The 19443-nt window shown below is 41.7% G+C and overlaps 1 protein-coding gene across 2 annotated transcripts in view; it reads left to right on the top strand.

The window, feature by feature from the left end:
- The window catches only part of pcnx2 (pecanex 2), a 29033-nt gene extending 11192 nt beyond the window's left edge, over positions 1 to 17841 (top strand). For both annotated transcript variants that reach the window (XM_055890058.1, XM_055890059.1), the window contains exons 13-34: positions 225 to 396; positions 530 to 640; positions 759 to 850; positions 998 to 1107; positions 1217 to 1325; positions 1460 to 1552; positions 1952 to 2102; positions 2365 to 2506; positions 4345 to 4522; positions 4823 to 4931; positions 5128 to 5257; positions 6161 to 6219; positions 6394 to 6609; positions 6898 to 7151; positions 7699 to 7932; positions 8164 to 8267; positions 10326 to 10470; positions 12558 to 12788; positions 15008 to 15282; positions 15720 to 15895; positions 16530 to 16963; positions 17246 to 17841. In XM_055890058.1, the coding sequence (XP_055746033.1) occupies positions 225 to 396; positions 530 to 640; positions 759 to 850; positions 998 to 1107; positions 1217 to 1325; positions 1460 to 1552; positions 1952 to 2102; positions 2365 to 2506; positions 4345 to 4522; positions 4823 to 4931; positions 5128 to 5257; positions 6161 to 6219; positions 6394 to 6609; positions 6898 to 7151; positions 7699 to 7932; positions 8164 to 8267; positions 10326 to 10470; positions 12558 to 12788; positions 15008 to 15282; positions 15720 to 15895; positions 16530 to 16963; positions 17246 to 17416 (3696 nt within the window). In that variant the 3' untranslated portion in view covers positions 17417 to 17841. The remainder of the gene's footprint in view (positions 1 to 224; positions 397 to 529; positions 641 to 758; positions 851 to 997; positions 1108 to 1216; positions 1326 to 1459; positions 1553 to 1951; positions 2103 to 2364; positions 2507 to 4344; positions 4523 to 4822; positions 4932 to 5127; positions 5258 to 6160; positions 6220 to 6393; positions 6610 to 6897; positions 7152 to 7698; positions 7933 to 8163; positions 8268 to 10325; positions 10471 to 12557; positions 12789 to 15007; positions 15283 to 15719; positions 15896 to 16529; positions 16964 to 17245) is intronic.
- Positions 17842 to 19443: the final 1602 nt, after the last annotated feature.

Genomic DNA, 19443 nt, shown 5'->3' on the forward strand with positions numbered 1-19443 from the left:
TCGCATCCATCCAATAGAGTTCTAGACACTTGTAGAATCTATGGCAAGATTCATTGAAGCTGTTCTGGTGGCCCAACGCTCTATTGAGACACTGTATGTTGGTGTTTCCTTTATTGAGGCAATTACCTTTACATTTTCACTGGTTGTTTAGTATTTACATTTTTCAAACTAGATGGTTCAAGGCTTTCTCTGCTTCCTTTCTCTCCCCTCTTGATGTTTTCCAGGGACACAATCAGATTGTTGCCTACAGCCGGGCTGCTTATTTCTGTATTTTCTGTGGCCTTATTTGGATTCTGGAACAGATGTTAAGAAGTAAGGATCTGCCTGTGTCCACTGTATATGGCATCACCATAGTATTAGCAGATGCTCTCAAATTCCTGAGAGACATTTTAGTGGGTAAGTGACGTACCATAAATCATTTCTTTTACCTTTTTTCAGTCATCTCCGTTAGATAATTTTAGATTATATTTTATTTTGACATTCTAAAAAGCTTATAGTTCTAAAGTCATGTCTGTTCTATATTCGACAGGCATCACTTACTGCTTTCCTATCACATTTCTCGTTGGCCTGTTCCCACAAATCAACACCTTTATGATTTACCTTCTCGAACAAATAGACATTCATTTCTTTGGTGGAACAGGTGAGTAGCACTCTCTTTTCTGTTTTGCTTGACCTTCATAGTCATGAACTGAATGCATACTGTACCACCATAAACCTAGCCCTTAACCTGATTCCTGTGTTTCCACTTCCTTTGTCAGCTGCAACTGGACTCCACTCAGCAGTGTACAGTATATTCCGTAGTCTGACAGCATTATCTTTGCTGTATGGTTTCTGTTTTGGAGCTCTGAAGGTAGGAATGAATTCATTATTGAGTAAAGACGTGTATGATTACATGAAGGATATGTTTTGCACTGCGACGGAACAGTTTGTTGCTGCGGAGGCAGTTTAGTCGAGCTTGAAATGGTACAATAATCAATATTTCTATTCTATTCTAAAGGAGCCCTGGGATGAACAGCATACCCCAGCCTTGTTCTCTGGGTTCTGTGGCTTGCTGGTGGTTCTATCCTATCATCTGAGTGGGCAGAGCAGTGATCCGACTGTGCTGATGTAAGCCGCCTGCTTTTCTGCTCCTATTGTTATGCCTGCTAACATGCTGACTGTATGAGAGTTGTTAGTGCTAAGGCTAAGATATTCTCCTTTTTTTGTGCACATACAGGTCTCTGATCAAGTCCAAACTGATGCCCACTCTTGTGGACAGTGAGGAAGAGGGTGAAGACTCAGAAGACATCAAGGATCCTCTTCCAGAGAAGCTCATGAATTCAGTGGTAAGTCAGAGACTTGCATTGTTTCCTCCACTTCCACTCAAATGCTGTCCTCTGTTTTTGTTTCAGGACAAAAGTTTGACTTTAACACATTATTATATTCCGCAATTGTGATATTGTATGATTTGCATTTGCAGAAGGAGATTCTTCTTTCGGATCTTGTGGTCTGCTCCATTGCCTACATTTTAACTTTTGCTATTACTTCAAGCACTGTCTTCCTGTCCCTAAAGGTGGGTTACCTACATCCAAACACCATCCCTAAACGATGTGTCATAAATGTTGTTTGTGTCGTAAAGCAATGTTGTCTCATCAGTAAATAATTACTGTGGTGTCGTAAATAAAATGTTATCTGATCGGTTCAGTATTCAGTCAACCCCCTTTTCTCTCCATCTCGCTCTCTCTCCTTTCTCTCCATCTCTCTCCCTTTATATCCCTTTCTCTCCCTCTCTATCCCTTTCTCTCCCTCTATCCCTTTTTCTCCACTTTTCTCTCTCTCTCCCGCTATATCCCTTTCTCTTTCTCTCCATCTCTCTTTCTTTCTCTCTCTCTCTCTCTCTCTCTCTCTCTCCATTTCTCTCTCTCTCCCTTTCTTTTCCTTTCTCTCCTTTTCTCTTCCTTTCTCGCCACAGCCCTTTGTGACCATAGTACTGTATGCGCTGGCAGGGACAGTGGGCTTTGTCACCCACTATCTCGTACCCCAGTTACGGAAGCACCACCCTTGGCTCTGGATCTCCCACCCAGTGCTAAAGAGCAATGAGTACTCCCAGTTTGAACCCAGAGGTTAGTCCTGTCTTTATTTTTTTTATTTTTTTTAAAGTGACACAATGCAGTCTTTCCTACTGTAGACCTTTTGCATCTCTGACTCTTTGGTACAAATTTGATGAAAGACTACATTTAATAGCCTATAGTTCTATACACGTGTGGGTTCAGTTAGTTGGGGAAGACCTATCTCCTGTGCTTTCATCTATACGGATTTGTCAAGTACTGCAAAAGTAAGAAACAGCTCTTGCGTGTTGTGATTAAAGTTGATTTCATTTTCCAGATGATGCTCAGTTGATGTGGTTTGAGCGTCTCTACGTGGGCCTGCTGTGTTTTGAGAAATACGTGGTTTACCCAGCCATCATTCTGAGTGCGCTCACCAATGATGGATTCTCACTCAGTCACCACAAGAAGCTAGGCATCCAGTAAGTACCTTTCTCCTAAAGTTTTTAATTAAAAAAACATACTCCCTCCTTTCCCTGAACCAAGACCCAGACCTGGGTCAAATGCAAAAGTATTTGAAAGTATTTGATGTACGCTTGGTGTGATTTAGGTTTTGCACTTTTGGAACTATTCCAGTGGTTCCATTGTACCAAGCTAACTAAGTCAAGTGCATGCCAAGTATTGGACGTATGTATTGAAGGTTGACGTGTATTGTCATGAGTCTTGCTTGCCCTGGAGGCAGAACTGATTGGTTTCCACTAGATAGGCCAACTGATTGGTTTCCACTAGATAGGCCAACTGATTGTCGATATCATAAAAATTCATGAAAACAAAAATGTGCTTTTTGGTCTTAATTTAAGGTTAGGGTTAGACATTAGAGTTAGCAGTGTGGTTAAGGTTAGGGTTACGTTTAAAATCAGATTTTATGACTTTGTGGTTGTGCTAGCTAGTGACCAATCTGCAGAGCTGCCTTCAGTACATGAGTCATCTCAATAAATGCCAACCTGTGTATGTATTTGACCTAGGTCTTCTAAGAACCATTTTCAGTCTGTATAACATTCAGTTTGGAATGTAAAGTTAATCTCTTTGCAGGTAGACAGAATGAAATCCTTTAAACTTGCCTCTGTCTCGCTTATGTAATTACCCTAAAATGTCAACATAAATCTTAATGTACAGGTAACTGCCAAAATAACGGAAACACTTGAGTAAATGAGCATTGCAAAGTATATTACAATTAGGTGCTTCCACACAGGTGTTGTTAATTATGCAATTAGTTAATTAAGCAATTAACATCCCGTGATGTATAAAATGCTAGGCGGGCCATTATTTTAGAAATCAAAAGGAAAAGGCGCAACACTCGCTCACCATTACATTTTTTTGTTTTATTTAAGCTAGGTTAAAAGATTAACGTTTTAGCCTTCATCTGAATAATCGTCAGGATTATTCTGATGAAGGCCGAAACATGAATCTTTTAACCTTGCTTTATTTTTGGTTGCACCTCGACTGGCGCCGGTTGGCTGAGCGTCCGCCACTTCTTTCCACAGGTATTATTTTGGCTACCGTGGTTATGCCACCATAGGATGACAATGCCTGCATCCACAGGGCACGAGTGGTCACTGAATGGTTTGATGAGCATGAAAACGATTGAAACCATATGCTGCGGCCGTCTAAATCACCAGATTTGAACCCAATTGAACACTTATAGGAGATTCTGGAGCAGTGCCTGAGACAGCATTTTCCAGCACCATCAACAAAACAGCTGGTTATGGTATTTCTCATTGAAGAATGGTGGCGTATCCCTGCAATATAGTTCCAGACACTTGTAGAATCTATGCCGCAGTGCATTGAAGCTGTTCTGGTGGCCCAACACTCTATTCAGACACTTTATGTTGTTGTTTCCTTTATTTTGGCAGTTACATGTAGCAGCTGGGAAAACCTTATCCAGAAACACACAGTTCTTCATAAGTTTATAAAGTCTCCACCACTCCCTTCTGTGCATCTTGGAGGTGGAACAAAACCCTTAGTACCTTAATCAATCACATAAATATCACTTTCAACCCAGTCTGAATTATGTACAGGTACTAACTAGTAGACAGTCAGTCACTTTGATGTCATCATCTGAGCCTGGTCATCATGACAACAGTCACTTTGCATGTCACTTCCCTTGCTAGGGAAGAAAGTGTGATGTATATACAATATTCGCTAGTATTGGTGCATTTGTCTCCCCTGCTCCCCTCCCACTCCATGTCACCCCTCTGCTTTGCTCCGCTGTGTCACGCCTGTACACCTGAGTCGCTCAGGTCTCTGTGTCTCGCTCCAGCTGTGATGTCTTGTTGATGACAGTTGCTGGGATGAAGCTCCTCCGCGCCTCCTTTTGCAATCCCAGCTTCCAGTTCGTCACTCTCATCTTCACTATCGTCTTCTTCGAGTTCGACTGCAGCAGGGCCTCAGAGACCTTTCTGCTGGACTTCTTTATCATGTCCATTGTCTTCCACAAGGTCAGTCTGCGATGTGACCGGAGACTGGTATACACACTCCCAATGACAGACCTCTCACTACAATAAGATAGGAAAGGAATACAACTCACTATGACTGCGGTCCCCAAACTCCCTACAGTTGATTAACAAACATACAGTTTTTTCGGGGTCTATATGAAGCAGCGAACACCTGCCAGCTGCTCTGTATGTAGTGGCCTCCCTACTTTTGATTTATATTGGATTTATTTTTAGGATCTGGTCTAAAAATAACTGGCTTTGCTGTCTGTCAGTGACTCACAGCAGGTCTTTGTTCCTCTACAGCTCAGTGATCTGCTTCACAAGCTCCACTTCATCATGGTCTATATCGCACCATGGCAGATTGCATGGGGCAGCGCCTTCCACGCATTCGCTCAGCCCTTCGCTGTGCCTCGTATCCTTTGGTTTTGACATGTGTAGGAACTACACAACCTTGCGCATATGTTTTGACGTTGCTCTGACTGAAACTGTAATGTAACTGCGAATTTGACAGAAGATATGTGAGTGTGGTAAACCTGTTGTCTCCAATTTAATTGATACCTGGTGGGTTTTCCTTGGTTGTGGTGATTCTCCTTCATGATGCAGCTCAGACTCAGCCATGTTGCTGCTGCAAACATTTGTGACGACTCTGTTCTACACCCCTCTCAGCCCCTTCTTGGGCAGTGCCATCTTCGTCACCTCCTACCCACGGCCCGTCAAGTTCTGGGAGAGGAACTACAAGTAATGGCCTTTCACCGACCACAGCATGAGATAAAGCACCATGAAATATGCATGCACCCCTTAAAGCACCACGGTGTGTCGGCCGCACCCCAGGGCATTCAGCCTTAGAGATGGGACGTGGGAAAGTCCATTATGAATAAAGAAGGGGACAAGGGACATCCGACTCAATTTAAGTCTATGACCAAACCATTGAGTTAGGTCGCTGTCAATAATTATTCATCTGGTGAAAGTTCATTATTAGTCACTCACATCTGTTTCTTCTGTTTTTAATGTGCTCAGAAAATATGCAAGTGGTGAATTATATGTTGACATCCATATAAGGACATTTCTTTCTCAGATGTCATGCACTCAGCTGACTGAGCCGTGTGTTAGTGCTATCCTGGATCCTTGGGATCCTTTTACCCTAAACCCTAACCACTACCCTTACCCTAACCTTAACCTTAACCCTTACCTTAACCATTTTAAATGTAAACTTCAAGGGGGTAGGAACGTCCCAAAGATTCCGGATAGCAAGGACCCTGAGCTAAGTGCTCTAGGCTAGGGGTATACAAGCAGAGTATAGAGACCACTAAAGATGATGGATAAAATAAGTCTTACTCAAGACGTTTACCACTGAAAAGAATTGTCACAGTTCCGGTCTGCTTAAGGGATGTCTCTCCCATTGCAATAGCAACTGGGTCTGGTCTGCTTAGTTCATTGACTGTATATGAACCAGAAAAAAGGATTGAGTGAGATGTCTCGCTTCCTTTTCCGTCTCTAACTCTACTACAGTCACTGAGTTATTGATGAGGATATATGTAATTAATTTAACACACAGAAAAGGTCCTAAAAATAAACCAGAATTAGACAATGTTTACCTTATTTTACTGTCTCCCTAATCTATGGTTTTGTACCATTTTGCAGCACCAAACGCATTGACAACTCTAATAGCAGACTGGTATCTCAGGTTGATAAAGAGACAGGTAACCTATTAAGTTTATTGAATAAATATCAACATGTTTTTTCCCCTAATTAACGTTAAAATAATAATCTGAATTAGAATTTCTCAACTCTACAAAGATCTTCTCATGGTTTATACATGTTGGTTTGTTGGTGATGTCAGTCAGTGTATTTTACATAAGCCTTTATTCCCCCAGGATGCGACGACAACAACCTGAACTCCATCTTCTATGAGTATCTGACGCGCTCTCTGCAGCACTCTCTGTGTGGTGACCTGATGCTGGGACGCTGGGGGAACTACAGCTCTGGAGACTGCTTCATCCTGGCCTCTGACTACCTCAACGCCTTTGTTCACCTCATCGAGATCGGCAATGGCCTGGTCACCTTCCAGCTCCGAGGCCTGGAGTTCAGAGGTCAGATACTGACAAATATTCAGCGACACAGTGAGGAGCACAATACCACACCCAGAACCATATAGATCTATATACATATAGATACTCTGTGGCTCTGATCACACTCTACTGATATGGGAAATATCTTGACTGTTTTGAATGTTACATGTTTGATATGTTTCATTTAATTCTGAAGTTATTCAATTTTTATCTGAAATTGTTTTCTAATAATCCTAAACCTTACATCTCGAACACAGATTTAAAATCACCATTAACATGATTGTCTGTGCTCCTTCTCCTCCTCCCCAGGTACATACTGCCAGCAGAGGGAGGTAGAGGCCATCACTGAGGGGGTGGAGGAGGATGATGCCTGTTGCTGCTGTGAGCCGGGCCACCTGCCCCACATCCTGTCCTGCAACGCGGCCTTCAACCTGCGATGGCTAGCCTGGGAGGTCACCACCACCAAGTACCTGCTGGAGGGCTACAGCATCAGCGAGAACAATGCTGCCACCATGCTGCAGGTGTACGACCTGCGCAAACTGCTCATCACCTACTATCTGAAGGTTGTAGACCTTTTTACTTCTTATGGAAATGTAACAGACAATAAAGGTTTTTGAATTTGCATTTAACCTTTGATCTAAGCAGTATTATAAACTGGGTGGTTTGAGCCCTGATTGTTGATTGGCTGAAAGCCGTAGTATGTCACAACGTATACCACGGGTATGACACAAATTACTTGTTTACAGTTCTAATTATGTTGGTAACCAGATTATAATAGCAATAAGGCACCTCAGGGGTTTGTGGTATATCGCCAATATACCACGGCTAATGGCTGTATCCAGGCACTCTGTGTTGCGTCGTGGATAAGAACAGCCCTTAGCCGTGGTATATTGACCATATGCCACTCCCCCCAGGCCTTATTGCTCAATTATATTATTTTTTTTATTTTTTACTTTCAGCATCTTTGTAATTTATTACCGGTTTTATTTCATAAGCAGTTAAATACGTTTCATCCCACGGTAAGTCTGAGCTTGGTCTTATGCAAGCAAAAGGGAGTAGACCATAAAATCATCAATCTTCTGTTATTATTCCCTTTTGTTTCACCTCTAGAGCATAATCTACTACCTGATCCACTCTCTGAAGCTACAGACGTGGATCAAAGATTCCTCTATCACGGAGGCTCTGGTGTCTTACACCAAGTGGCACCACATAGAGAGAGACCCGGCCGTGTTCAGCGTTAAGATAGACGAAGACTACGTCCACTGCCTCCAGGGCGTCACCAGGGCTAGCTTCTGTAACGTCTATCTGGAGTGGATCCAGTACTGTGCCAACAAAATGGAGGAGGTAAGTAGAGATGTGAGATTGCAATGAACAGTACAATCATGCATGTAGTCAGGAAAAACTCCAGGCCCTAGTCTAGTTAATTTTTCCTGATAAGGTCATGTGGTCAAGAAAAACTCCAGGGCCTTATCATGACATGCAGTATGACCCCATGTTGTACAGTTAGGTTTTCTTGCTGCTGGTCATTTCAGTGGATGTGAACAATGAGAACCTTTGACCTTTGTGCTTTGCCAGCCTGTGGACTGTGACGAGGACTCCCCTCTGGTCACTCTGTGCTATGCCTTGTCTGTGCTGGGTAGGAGATCCTTGGGGACTGCATCTCACAACATGTCCAACAGGTAAACCTTCCATTGCTGTCAAATATTCATTCCTTTCATGATAAATATGGGATTTATTACCCTCCAGGCATGGACGGTAAAAACACATCAATCTACACTAAGCTGTAGTTACATTGAGATTCCATAAGGGGGCAGCTACGGCTCTCGTGTGGTCAGGTGCCACAAAGAGGGACCTCGGAAAATTACAATTGGCTCAGAACAGGGCAGCACGGCTGGCGCTTAAATGTACACGGAGAGCTAACATTAATAATATGTATGTAAATCTTTCATGGCTCAAGATGGAGAAGAGATTGACTTCATCGCTACTTGTTTTTGTAAAAGAAGTATTGACATGCTGAATGCACCAAGGTGTCTGTTTAAACTACTAGCACCCAGCTCGGACACCCATGCATACCCCACAAGACATGCCACCAGAGGTCTCTTCACAATCCCCAAATCAAGAACAGACTATGGGAGGCGCACAGTACTACATAGAGCCATGACTACATGGAACTCTATTCCACATCAGGTAACTGATGCAAGTAGTAGAATCAGATTTAAAAACTGATACAAATACACCTTATGGAACCGCGGGGACTGTGAAGAGACACACACACAGGTACAGACACACGCATGCGCACACACACGCTAGCACACGCACTGTACATTGTAATATTGTTGTCTGGTGGTTTTATGCATTTTGTGTTGTAGATATGTAGTGGTGTATTTATGTTATATGATGTACTGTTTTATCTTTTGTTTTATGTGTGATGTAAGTGCCTTAATGTGTTTGGACCCCAGGAAGATAAATACCGATACAGTTGAAGTCGGAAGTTTACATACACCTCAGCCAAATACATATAAACTCAGTTTTTCACAATTCTTGACATTTCATTCTTGTAAAAATGTCCTGTCGTAGGTCAGTTAGGATCACCACTTTATTTTAAGAATGTGAAATGTCAGAATAATAGAAGAGAGAATGATTTATTTCGTCTTTCATTTTTTTCATCAAATTCCCAGTGGGTAAGACGTTTACATACACTCAATTAGTATTTGGTAGCATTGCCTTTAAATTGTTTAACTTGGGTCAAACGTTTTGGGGAGCCTTCCACAACCTTCCCACAATGAGTTGGGTGAATTTGGCCCATTCCTCCTGACAGAGCTGGTGTAACTGAGTCAGGTTTGTAGGCCTCCTTGCTCACCCATGCTTTTTCAGTTCTGCCCACAAATTGTCTATAGGATTGAGGTCAGGGCTTTGTGATGGCCACTCCAATACCTTGATATAGATACTTTTGTACCTGTTTTCTCCAGCATCCTCACAAGGTTCTTAGCTGTTGTTCTGGGATTGATTTGCACTTTTCGCACCAAAGCACGTTCATCTGTAGGAGACAGAACGCGTCTCCTTCCTGAGCAGTATGACGACTGAGTGATCCCATGGTGTTTATGCTTGCGTACTATTGTTTGTACAGATGAACGTGGTACCTTCAGGCATTTGGAAATTGCTCCCAAGGATGAACCAGACTTGTGGAGGTCTACAATTATTTTTCTGAGGTCTTGCCTGATTTCTTTTGATTTTCCCATGATGTCAAGCAAAGAGGCACTGAGTTTGAAGGTAGGCTTGAAATACATCCACAGGTACACCTCCAATTGACTCAAATGATGTCAATTAGCCTATCAGAAGCTTCTAAAGCCATGACATAATTTTCTGGACTTTTCCAAGCTGTTTAAAGGCACAGTCAACTTAGCGTACGTAAACTTCTGACCCACTGGAATTGTGATACAGTGAATTATAAGTGAAATAATCTGTCTGTAAACAATTGTTTGAAAAATTACTTGTGTCATGCACAAAGTAGATGTCCTAACCGACTTGCCAAAACTATAGTTTGTTAAAAAGAAATTTGTGGAGTGGTTGAAAAACGAGTTTTAATGACAACCTAAGTGTATATAAACTTCCAACTTCAACTGTACAAATACACTGTAGTATCACAGTGTACGCAAGTCTCTTTAAACTTTAACCCTCTGTTTTCTGTAATGTGATTCAAAAAGACAATGTTCCCTTTCTCTGTCTCTCTAACTCAGTTTGGAGTCCTTCTTGTATGGGTTCAACACTCTGTTCAAAGGAGACTTCCGTATCGCTACTAAAGATGAGTGGGTGTTCACGGATATGGATTTGCTGCAGAAAGTGGTGGCCCCAGGTGTGAGGATGAGTCTCAAACTCCATCAGGTATTCACAATAGCCTATCTTGAAGACAATAACATTTGCTCTCTTGTTCCCTTATTGAAGTAGAATATGTAGGTGACTGTACATTTAACCTTAAACTCTTCCTGTGCATTCTCAGTGGACTGTACATGTATCTATTAACCATGGTATCTTGCTGTACAGTGCCTTCAGAAAGTATTGACACCCCTTGACTTTTTCCAAATGTTGTTGAGTTAAACTGAATTTAAAATGAATTAAATGGCCTACACATAATACCCCATAATGTCAACATGGAATTATGTTTTTACAAATGTTTACAAATTAATTAAAAATGAAAAGTGTAAATGTCTTGAGTCAATAAGTATTCAACTCCTTTGTTATGGCAAGCCTAAATATGTTCAGGAGTAAAAATGTGCTTAGCAAGTCACATAATAAATTGCATGGACTGTGTGCACTAATAGTGTTTGACATGATTTTGAATGACTACCTCATCTCTGTACCCCACACATACAATGGTCTGTAAGGTCCCTCAGTTGAGCAGTGCATTTCAAACACAGATTCAACCACAACGACCAAAGAGATTTTCCAATGCCTAGCAAAGAGGGGTACCTATTTGTAGATTGTAAAAAAATATATATTTATATATCCCTTTGAGCATGGTGAAGTTCTTAATTACACTTTGGATGGTGAATCAATACACCCAGTCACTACAAAGATACAGGCGTCCTCCCTAATTCAGTTGCCAGAGAGGAAGGAAACCGCTCAGGGATTTCATCATGAGTGAATTTAAAATTGTTACAGAGTTTAATGGCTGCGATAGTAGAACACTGAGGATTGATCAACAACATTGTAGTTACTCCACAATACTAACCCAAATGAAAAGAAGGAAGCCTGTACAGAATAAAAAATATTCCAAAACATGCATCCTGTTGTCCTGAATACAAACTGTTATGTTTTTGGCAAATCTAATACAACATACAGTATTACTGAGTACCACTCTCCATATTTTCAAGCATAGTGTGGCTGCATCATGTTATGGGTATTCTGGTAATCGTTAAGGACTGGGGAGTTTTTCAGGATAAAAGACGGAATGGCGCTAAGCACCAAATCTACACTGGAGTTTCTTACCAAGAAGACAGTAAATGTTACTGAGTGGCCGAGTTAGTTTTTACTTAAATCTACTTGAAAATCTAAGATCTGAATATGGTTGTCTAGCAATGATCAACAACCAATATGACAAAGATTGAAGATTTTTGAAAATAATAATGGGCAAATGTTGCGCAATCCATGTGTGGAAAGCTCTTAGAGACTTACTCGCAGCTGTAATCACTGCCAAAGGTGATTCTAACATCTATTAAAATATATATATTTAACCAGGCAAGTCAGTAAAGAACAAATTCTTATTTACAATGACGGTCTACCCCGGCCAACTTGTGCGCCACCCTATAGGACTCCCAATCACGGCCGGATGTGATGCAGCCTGGTTTTGAAACCAGGTACTGCGGTGATGCCTCTTGCATTGAGATTCAGTGTCTTGTGCCACTCTATTGACTCAGGGGGTTGAATACTTATATATCTAATAAATGTTTCATATATATTTTTTTCAAATGTTTGAATTTGTCTTCCACTTTAACATTACAGAATATTTTGTGTAGATTGTTGACAAAAACATTAAATTAAATCCATTTTAATCCCACTTCACTTTGTAACACAGAAAATGTGGAAAAAGTCTAGGGGTGTGAATACTTTCTGAAGGCACTTTACAGTAGAGCTGCAAAGATTGATTTATTTAGGCCAGGATGCAATCAAAAGCGCATTGTCGATAAGTGCACTGACTGCACTTTGCTTTTAAAGGTTATTTACCCTTGAGCTGACATCTGCAGCATTTACTGTGAATGTGATTCCCGCAAATGTCAAGAGAAATTGCCTTTAAAAGGAGCAATTCACAGGTAAATAGGCGGATGTCGGCTCCAGTGCAAATTGCGCTATAAAAGTTTTCGACAATGCTCTGTTAATTGAATCCTGTCCTTTAAGTGGTTCAGTAAATCCCTGAAATAAACCTTTTACTTATGGCGGTTCTACTTACTGCTCTGTTCCTTGGTTGTTCTCAGGACCACTTCACATGTCTGGAGGAGACAGAGGAGCCAGCCATCTTGTACGAGGCCATTAGTAACTACAAGACCAGTCTGGTGATCTGCCATGAAAGCGACCCAGCCTGGAGGAAGGCGGTTCTGTCCAGCCGGGACACTCTTCTCACACTGAGACACATGGTGGATGACGGCACGGACGAGTACAAGATCATCATGCTCTACAAACGCCACCTCAGCTTCAAGGTCATTAAGGTGGGTGTGGGATGAATGGTGTAGGGTGTAGTTGCCCCTATACACTGATCTTGGGTCAGTTTAGCATTTTCCCCACCAATGGTTAAAAAACTTTACCCCAGATTGGAATGAACAGTTGTGCTGAACACATGATGAATTCCAAGCCCCTATTCTGTAGCTACTTCTGTAGATCAGTGAGGAGTGTATAATGTAAGCAATATGGCAGTTTTTCTACCAACCAAAAGACAAGATGAAGCTATTACGATATTGCTTACATCTATCCAGTGCTTTCAGATCTATAGAAGTGCCTATGGTATTATAGTTCAAACTGGAATTATTCAGAATTGCTGTCTATTCAAGCTGTGTGAAGCTGTCTGGAACATGAGATTACTCTGATGTGCCTTAAAAAATTATTCACAACCCTTGACTTTTTCCACATTTTATGGTGTTACAAAGTGGGATTAAAATGTATTTAATTGTCTTTTCTTGTCAACAATCTACACAAAATACTCTAATGTCAAAGTGGAAGAAAAATTATAAATTATGTATTTGAAAATAAAAAATGAGGAAAAAAATACTAGTATATCTTGATTAGATAAGTATTTAACCCCCTGAGTCAATACATGTTAGAATCAGCTTTGACAGCAAATACACCTGTGAGCCTTTCTGGGTAAGGCTCTAATAGCTTTCCACACCTGGTTGATTGGTTGATAATCATTGATAGACAACCATTTCCAGGTCTTGACATAGATTTTCAAGCAGATAAGTCAAAACTAACTCAGCTTCTCAGGAACATTCACTCTTCTTGGTAAGCAACTCCAGTGTAGATTTGGCCTTGTGTTTTTGGTTATTTTCCTGCTGAAAGGTGAATTAATCTCCCAGTGTCTGGTGGAAAGCAGACTGAACCAGGTTCTGTTTCTTTTTTATCCTGAAAAACTCCTCAGTCCTTAATGATTTCAAGCATACCCATAACATGATGCAGCCACCACTATGCTTGCAAATATGAAAAGTGCTACTCAGTGATGTGTTGTATTGGATTTGGCAAAAACAAAACACACGTTGTATTCAAGACAAAAGTAAATTGCTTTGCCACATTTTTTTGCAGTATTGCTTTAGTGCATTGTTGCAAACAGGATGCATGTTTTGGAATATGTGTATTTTGTACACGCTTCCTTCTTTTCACTCTGTCAATTAGGTTAGTATTGTGGATTAACTACAATGTTGTTGATCCATCTTCAGTGTTCTCCTATCACAGCCATTCAACTCTAACCTTTTTAAAGTCACCATTGGCCTAATGGTGAAATCCCTGAACAGTTTATTTTCTCTCTGGCAACTGAGTCCTGTCTGTAACTTTGTAGTGACTGGGTGTATTGATACACCATCCAAAGTGTAATTAATAACTTCACCACGCTCAAAGTGATATTAAATGTCTACTTTTTTAAATTATTACCCATCTACCAGTAAGTGCCCTTTGCGAGGCATTGGAAAAACCTCCCTGGTCTTTGTGTTTGAATCTGTGTTTGAAATTCACATCTCGACTGAGGGACCTTACAGATAAATGTATAAGTGGGGTACAGAGATCATGTTAAACTAATATTGCACACAGAGTGAGTCCATGCAACTTATTATGTGACTGGTTATGCAAATGCTTACTCCTGAACATATTCATGCTTGCCATAACAAAGGGGTTGAATACTTATTAACCTAAGACATTTCAGCTTTTCATTTTTAATTAATTTGTAAAAACATAATTCAACTTTAACATTATGGGGTATTGTGTGTAGGCCAGTGACAAAAAACTCAATCAATCAATCAACTTAATCAATTTTAAATTCAGTCTGAACCACAAAATATGGAAAAGGTCAAGGGCTTTGAATATTTTCATAAGGCACTGTATATTAATAGTTTAGAGTGAGCAGTGTGGGGTGGACGAGTTGTTGGTTTGGTTAATGAAGTAAAGAAACTTTATCCAAATGGGTCTGCCATATCCAGTTGATTAAAATTGTAATTTAATCAGAGTAAAGAAATGTGGAATTGGACAAGGTGTGTGATGTGTTTTCAGGTGTCAATAGTACTACCCTGATCCCTCTCTGCCATCGCCAGTAGATTGAAGTCATGATTTAATCATAGTATCATAGTTGATTAAAATGGTGATTTAAATCAAAGAAGTATGGATTTGGACTGTCATGTGTATTCATATGTCAGTAATACTACCCTCTTCATCCTCTCCTCTCTTCTAGATCAATAAGGAGTGTGTAAGGGGCCTGTGGGCCGGCCAGCAGCAGGAGCTGGTGTTCTTGCGCAACCGCAACCCAGAGCGCGGCAGCATACAGAACTCCAAGCAGGCCCTGCGAAACATGATCAACTCGTCGTGCGACCAGCCACTGGGCTACCCCATGTACGTGTCCCCCCTCACCACCTCCTACATGGGCACCCACAAGCAGCTGAGGAGCATCTGGGGCGGCCCTCTCAGCCTGGACAGCATCAGGACCTGGCTCCTCTCCAAGTGGCTGCGGTGAGTGCTGGCTGCCAAGGGGAAACAGAAGAGTATCCTTTATCAACCAGTCTGCTAGAGCTCTGCTCCCCTATGGGTGGAATCCAATCAGGGACTTTTCTGCTGTGACAGCACCACTCTTTCCAAACCCTATAGGGCTAAAGTGCTGCGACATGTTTGGCTGCATCCAGAGAGATTGAAATAACTAACTGACCATTAGCATCTTCTGTTAGGCTAATGGAACTTTTATGTTTAGAGTGTTTATTGGGTGGAGGTACGGCTGCACTGTGTAAGCCTTTTATAGGTCCATGCTTTCGATTGACATTAGATGTAGATTTTTCAATCCAGATTCATTGCCCTTGAGTTAAACATAATTTTAATAGAGCTGTCGGACGGCATATAAAGGTAATATAAAGGTAACACACACACGCTATGTGTGTGTGTGTGTTGTGTTGCAGGGTGCGGAAGGATAACCTGACCAGTTGTAACAGTGGTGTGAACATCGAGGATGTGGACTGTGCAGGGGGCTCCTCTTCTCTGAGCCACAACCCAAACTCCATCACCTCCCAGAGCCTGAGTCTTTACCAGGCCAGGCCCAACAGGACCTCTCACGCCAATAGGCAGCACGCTGCAGGTTTGGTTCACCAGCTTTTCTCTACTGGAGATGCACACGTATGCTCAACAAATGCAATACATGATACGTTTAAAGGGATGGTTCACCCAAGTTACTAATTTACATATTGGTTTCCTTACCATGAAAGCATTACACATCTAAGTAGAGTACATTGATGTGTCTTGCACAGTTATGTTCAGGGTTTTGCCATGTTAGGTTCTGACATCTATGTTCAGGGTTCTGCCATGTTAGGTTCTGACATCTATGTTCAGGGTTTTGCCATGTTAGGTTCTGACATCTATGTTCAGGGTTTTGCCATGTTAGGTTCTGACATCTATGTTCAGGGTTTTGCCATGTTAGGTTCTGACATTTATGTTCAGGGTTTTGCCATGTTAGGTTCTGACATCTATGTTCAGGGTTCTGCCATGTTAGGTTCTGACATCTATGTTCAGGGTTCTGCCATGTTAGGTTCTGACATCTATGTTCAGGGTTCTGCCATGTTAGGTTCTGTCAGCTATGTTCATGGTTTTGAAACGTTAGGTTCTGCCAGCTATGTTCATGGTTCTGAAACATTAGGTTCTGACAGCTATGTTCATGGTTCTGACATGTTAGGTTCTGACACGGACTGTGTCTTCTTTTCTTTATGTGCATCCAGCCAGGAGAGAGTACCGGAGCCGCTCAGTGCAGCCCCAGAGCCAGCGGCCTCCAGTCACCAGCCAGTCAGGGCCCATCCTGGACAGCCAGCAGGTGTCAGCTTCTGCCAATGGCCTGGTGCAGCTCCTCTCCAACAGCCAGCTGTCCTTCAACACCTCAATCGCCTCCATCTTCTCCCAGGTGCCGCGGCTCTCCACGGCCGGGGGCCAACTGAGCTCCCAGCTCCAGGCTGCAGCCCACCACCGCTCAAGCCAGGTGTCCTCCTCCAGTTCCACCCTCAGCCTGCTGTTCGGCAAGAGGAGCTTCTCCAGCGGTCTGGTCATTTCCGGCTTGTCGGCGGCCGAGGGGGGCAACACCACGGACACGCAGTCATCCAGCAGCGTCAACATCGCCATGGGTGGACCCTCCTGCCGGTCCACTAGCCGAGCCACACAGGTAGAAGCTCCAGCCCGATAACATATTTAGTAGCATTTATTAAGCTTAATTCATGAGACTATATTAACGTTTAACTATGTTGTGGTTACCTATGTTAGCATTTAATGTCAACAGTTGATTGAGGACACTTGTCAGAACCTTTAAATAAGTCAAATTCAAATGAGACTAAATTTTTCTTTTTAGTTGGTACAATGCATCAGATTTCAGATTGTATTAAATAAATGTAATGAAATAATTCTGAATGAATTAAAAAAATTCTATCTTTTCTATGTTGCCCCCCAGTGGACATCAGAGCCCTACGAGAGTATAGATGCAACCTACTCCAACACTCCCAATGGCGTGAAAGACAACAAGCCTTCAAGTGACAAAGGCTGCACACAGGTCGCAGATAAGAGCCAGGAGGACACAACAACTTCTGAAACCCACGAACTTCCAGAGCAAAAGACTATCTGAGACCACCAACACCTGCCTCACTCCGCAGCATGTTCAGCCCCAGTGTTCTGAATGTAAACAACAATGCCTGTTGCTCGAGTGACAAAATAAACTTTTTTGTAAGAAAGACAACTCCTGCACCGTTCATGATCCTATACCGGGAGGGTTGTCCAAAGGGTTGTGAATTATGTGGTGTGTTAATAGTGTACTAAAAACTCATAAACACTTAACAAATTAAACACATTCAAAGGTTCAGTCGTGTTCAGGGTGTCGCTGGATCACTGGATTCATTTCATACTGTGGAGTAAATGTGAACAATAATCACAGATCACTTTAAGGATATATCTGGTGCATGAGATATGGGCACTTTCCATGGACTGATGTTAATTTTTCACAATGTGCTCAGTGTACCAATAAAAAACCTAACAAAAGGTGCTTGAAACAAAGTTTTGAGCGTTCATAAATTGGAAAATATTTTGTCACTTTCTAAAGGTTGTATCTCTATTGGTTGGTGAGGTGTTGGCTGGGAAAGTAGAACACATAAGCCTTTTCTCAATTGTGCAAAAGTAAGTCCTCTCCTCGACTCCTCCGCCTTCCTCTCCTCCATGACCCGGAAACTGATAATTGGTCCCCATATGTTTTGAGTGTCAATTCGTTAATAGGTGAACAGAGGAGTTTGCTCCTCTCCTCGATTGCCTCTGCAGAGGATTCTCAGGTGTATCCTACCGCAGATGTTCTCTTGTGGGAGAAAAGCATGCATATGTTTAAAAACAATACACAACTGATCCTTTTAAGTATAGATTGTCTAGCACACCTCCATACATTTATTTTTACCACACTAAGGGTAAAAACCCTCTGAATGGCACACATACACAATCCATGTATCAATTGTCTCAAGGCTTAAAAATCCTCTTTAACCTGTCTTCTCCCCTTCATCTACACTGATTGAAGTGGATTTACCAGTGACATCAATAAGGGATCAAAGGTTTCACCTGGATTCACCTGGTCAGTCTATGTAATGGAAAGAGCAGGTGTCATAATGTTTTATACACTCAGTGTATATAAAACAGGAAAATCCCGTTTCTGACTGCACTGGGCCTCTAATGAAATGATGGGTGTCCATATTCGCTCTTTAAAGGACCTTTATATCAAATAGTGTCTGTTACAGGTGAGTAGGTTTCAAAATATATAATAATACTGGGAGAGATGTAGACCCGCACACTGTCGAAAATGAGGAAAAATCCAAAACAGGTTTAAATGCAAAAATAGAGATTATTTATTGGGACATCATGATGCCCAAAAAGTGCATTGTGCAGAAAAGTTCATAATGTAAGGTGAAAAAACAAAACAAACGTTTTGGCATCAAGCCATCAGGGTTGCGTTCAGTATGCCAGAACGGTACGCAATGTTGAATTCAACAGACACGGAAACGGTACTGTACTGAACGACCAGTTAATTAAAAGGTGTACAATGTGCTCTGAAATTAGAGAGCCAGAGTTTGTTAACCAGTGGTGAAATAACAGTTGTCAGCAGTTGCCCAATATCACACCAATATTATGGTGTACATGACAGGAGGCTGGTGAGGGGAGGACAGCTCACAATAATGACTGGAATGAAGTGAATGGAATGGTATCAAACACAAGGAAACCCTGTGTTTGATGTGTCAATTCCATTCCAGTCATTACTGGTCCTTTGTAGTTCAGTTGGTAGTGCATGGTACTTGGTAGTGCAACCCACACCAGGCTAGTGGGTTCAATCACAGGGACCACCCATACTTAAAATGTATGAATGCATGAATTTAAGTCACTTTGAATAAAAGGCTATAAATGGCATATGTTATTCATATGAGCCTGGCGTCCTCCCCAATAAAGGTGCCACCAGTCGCCTGTGGTGCACATGCTTAATGTTGAATGCATTCAGATATAAGGCTGGATCTAATGTTGCCCGTCTGATGCCAATGCTACATTGGAGTCATTCAACGTCTCTAGATTAGAGGTGATTTGTCTAGAAACAACTTATCCTTGATTGCGAAACGTTTTTGGAAACCT

Source organism: Salvelinus fontinalis, chromosome 30 (genome assembly GCF_029448725.1).
Source record: "Salvelinus fontinalis isolate EN_2023a chromosome 30, ASM2944872v1, whole genome shotgun sequence".
NCBI classification, from domain to species: domain Eukaryota; kingdom Metazoa; phylum Chordata; class Actinopteri; order Salmoniformes; family Salmonidae; genus Salvelinus; species Salvelinus fontinalis.